The sequence below is a fragment of the Condylura cristata genome, unplaced genomic scaffold (genome assembly GCF_000260355.1).
Source record: "Condylura cristata isolate star-nosed mole 26May11 unplaced genomic scaffold, ConCri1.0 scaffold00031, whole genome shotgun sequence".
NCBI classification, from domain to species: Eukaryota; Metazoa; Chordata; class Mammalia; order Eulipotyphla; family Talpidae; genus Condylura; species Condylura cristata.
In genome coordinates this window covers 2,585,483-2,588,807 of record NW_004567132.1, presented here as the reverse complement: position 1 = coordinate 2,588,807, position 3,325 = coordinate 2,585,483, and the positions used below count along the sequence as shown (strand labels likewise).

General features: G+C 31.8%; 1 protein-coding gene across 3 annotated transcripts in view; it reads left to right on the top strand.

Annotated features, from left to right (window-relative positions):
- CCDC88A (coiled-coil domain containing 88A) overlaps positions 1 to 3,325 on the top strand; it is a 137,319-nt gene that overhangs the window by 59,831 nt on the left and 74,163 nt on the right. For all 3 annotated transcript variants that reach the window (XR_001145947.1, XM_004691409.2, XM_012731528.1), the window contains exons 10-11: positions 1,455 to 1,613; positions 3,034 to 3,180. Coding sequence is in view for 2 of the 3 variants with exons in the window: in XM_004691409.2 (XP_004691466.1) it covers positions 1,455 to 1,613; positions 3,034 to 3,180 (306 nt within the window). In the remaining variant the exon portion in view is untranslated. The remainder of the gene's footprint in view (positions 1 to 1,454; positions 1,614 to 3,033; positions 3,181 to 3,325) is intronic.

Genomic DNA, 3,325 nt, shown 5'->3' with positions numbered 1-3,325 from the left:
TTCGAGTTTGTACCCTCTGATCATGCTTTATGTTAACATATATAACAAAATGCTTTTTAAAATTTTCACTTTTTCATAATATTGAGATGAAACATTTTGATCTTTTAAAAATTTCATACTAAAACTTTGTGTATTTTCATCTTTGACCAAGATTACTTCAGCCTGTAGCCTGATTTTAAATCAGCCTGTAATATTTTATTTTCATTTGGAGGTAAGGCTTGACAGTTGTCTATGTTCCTTTTTTCCCCTAGCATGCCATTTTTAATACAAGTAATTCTTCACTTCCAGTATCATAAACTCAGGCCTTCCTACATTCATAAATCTAGGAGTTAAATATAAGCTGTGGCTTTTATTCAGTTTGTAATAGTAGGGGTTTTGTATGTATGTATCCTCTAAAACTGTGGTTCTCAATCCTTATGGTCTCAAGACTTTTCCCCAGTGTTAGAAATTTATGAAGATTGTATAATTTGTATTATGTATAGTGACATTGTCTGTATTAGAAACTAAAATATTTATTAATGCATTTTTTAAGTTTTCTGTCTTCATTTAAAAATTTTATCTTATATATATTTTATATCATTCTTCCTTTTTGTACAATGTATGCTGTCTCTCTCAGATATAGTCCCCATGTAATTCCCACCAGCAATACTGTGTGCCATTGTCATAATCCCTTGTGCTCTTCCCTCCCCGTTTTGATCTGTGACCCTTCCTTGCAGAGTGTCTCTGATTTATAGTTTCCTGTTAATTTTGTTTTTTAATTTATTATAATTTTTTTCCCCTGGCCCCTTACTTGGTTCCCCTACCTCCTCCTATAAGTAAAACCATCTGATATTTTTCTTTTTCTTTCTGGCTTATTTCACTGAGCATAATCCCTTCTGTCTCCATTCATGTTGCTTGAATGACATGAATTTGTCTTTTTTTCATTGCTGAGTATTTCCATTGTGTATATATATTCCACATCTTTTTTTTTATGCGTGCCATTCTTACTGGTATAAAGTGGTATCTCACTGTGGCTTTGATTTTCCTGATTATAAATGATGCTGAACATATTTTCATATGTCAATGGGCCATTTGCATTTCCTTTTTGGAGAAGGGTCTTTTGCCCATTTTTTAACTGGGTGGTTTACTTTGTTTTTGTTGAGTTGCGTGAGCTCTTTGTCAATCTTTATTATCATTTGTATGATAAAAATTTTTCTCCCAATCAGTAGGGTTTCTCTGTTTTGGTTGATGTAGCTTCAGCTGTAATGAATCTAGAAAAATAAATAAATGAACCAAACTTTAACATATGTCCCCATTTAAAAAAAAAGAAGATATAATTTATATACCATAAAATTCACACTGCTGTGGTATACAACTAATTGATATTTTTTGTTTAGTAAATTTATCAAGTTGTGCCACTGAGGAATATCAGTTTGAAATGCCAAATGTTAAGAATAATATTTGTTTACTTTTAGAATATGAATTTGCTTTCTGATGCTCGTTCAGCAAGAATGTACCGAGATGAATTAGATGCACTTAGGGAGAAGGCAATCAGAGTTGATAAGCTTGAAAGTGAAGTCAGCAGATATAAAGAGAGACTACATGATATTGAATTCTACAAGGCAAGAGTTGAGGTATGTTGTATAATTTAAGCAAAACTATTTATAGTTTTTTTTTTAAAATACTAAATGAAAAAAAATTAAATGTTTTTTCAAAATGTATTTAACAAGCAGTTAATAAAATGTTGTGTTGCAGGGTTAAACAAAACCATAAATACCTTTGGGACCTTTGGGTATTTATCTTACCATATTGCTTAGACTTTTAGAAAGGTTCTTCTTTACATTATTAATTTTATTAAACTCTTTTGGGTTTGATTCCTTCATTTAGCATCATAGTAAGGCAGGCTTGTGTTTTTCTCTCATAGCTAGAATAAAGTATCAGTATTGATTTCAAACTCATTTCTTGAAGTACCGGTAAAACAAGCTTCTGAAAGCCTCTCAATTCAGAAACCTAAATTAATATCAATGAAGGGTATATATGTAAATATATTAGAAAAACAAAAGTCTTTCTTCATGATAGCTATAGTTTATTATTGCAGAAAGTTGAATTTAACAAAATTTGGTGATCTGTAAACAAAAATACTGGGGGATTTTTTCATGTGGAATATAAAGAAACAAAACTAAAGAATAGACAATACTAAACCAAAATAAGGTATAGAATTCTTACTGTAGAACTTAAGCTATCAGAAGGGTGTGCAAAGTAAAGAGCAGGACTGAGTAGACTTGCTTGCTTTTTTTGATAGAGCCTTTGTTTGCAAATTATGCTAGTCTTAGACCAAGTTTGGTACGTTGTTTCTTCACTTTAAAGTTATATTGTATTTAAAGATTATTTATGCATATAGAACTGGGGTACAAGCCAGAGATAGAAGGATGGTAAGAGGATTCACCAGAGACATAGTGGGGAGCAGAACAGGCAGGTTGAAGCACACTGGTGTGGGGAGCAGTGGGCGAGACATGAGAGGTCTGCCATGCGGGTCACCTCCCCAGCCGGGAATTGAAGTCTTGCTGCAGTGGCTGAGGATAGCTTTGAAGTGCTGTGCTTTAACCAGTTGCACTACCAAGGAGGACCCTCAAGTTATATTTAAATGGAAATATTTAAAACCTAATTCTCCGGAGATCTTTAAAATCTGTAATACTTAGTTCCTTATCCTTGTAACTATTAAATAAATAGCAATTTAAATTTTTAAAATAAAATTAAATTAAAAATAGCAATTTACATTTACCCAAATGATTTCATTTAAAATCATGGTAGTACTACTCATTCTAACATATGTACTTAGTAATAACTTAAATTCTGGGGTGGGAAGAGGGGAATGAAACCAAGAAGACATGAACTATTCCTGTTACTCATTAGTTACTTGCTAACATTCAAAAAGATAGCTTAGTATCTTGTTTTAAAGTAAAGAATTTCTATGTTATAGAGTTAACATTAAAAAGTAAACAGATGTTAGTTAACACATTTGTGATGAATGAAGTCTGTTTGAAATGTTTATAGGAATTAAAAGAAGATAATCAAGTTTTATTAGAAACAAAAACCATGTTGGAAGACCAATTAGAAGGAACTCGAGCACGTTCTGATAAATTACATGAGTTAGAAAAAGAGAATTTACAACTGAAGGCTAAATTGCATGATATGGAAATGGTAAGTATTGAAAGGTTGATCAGTTACATGGCCTCTAAGGAAAAAAGTCTAGCTTGCTTGCAATTTCCTTGTAATGACAGAGATAGCTAGTATGCTTGAGCTTTTAACAGAGAAGTGATAGCTAAGTAAACTTAACTTCTAATTT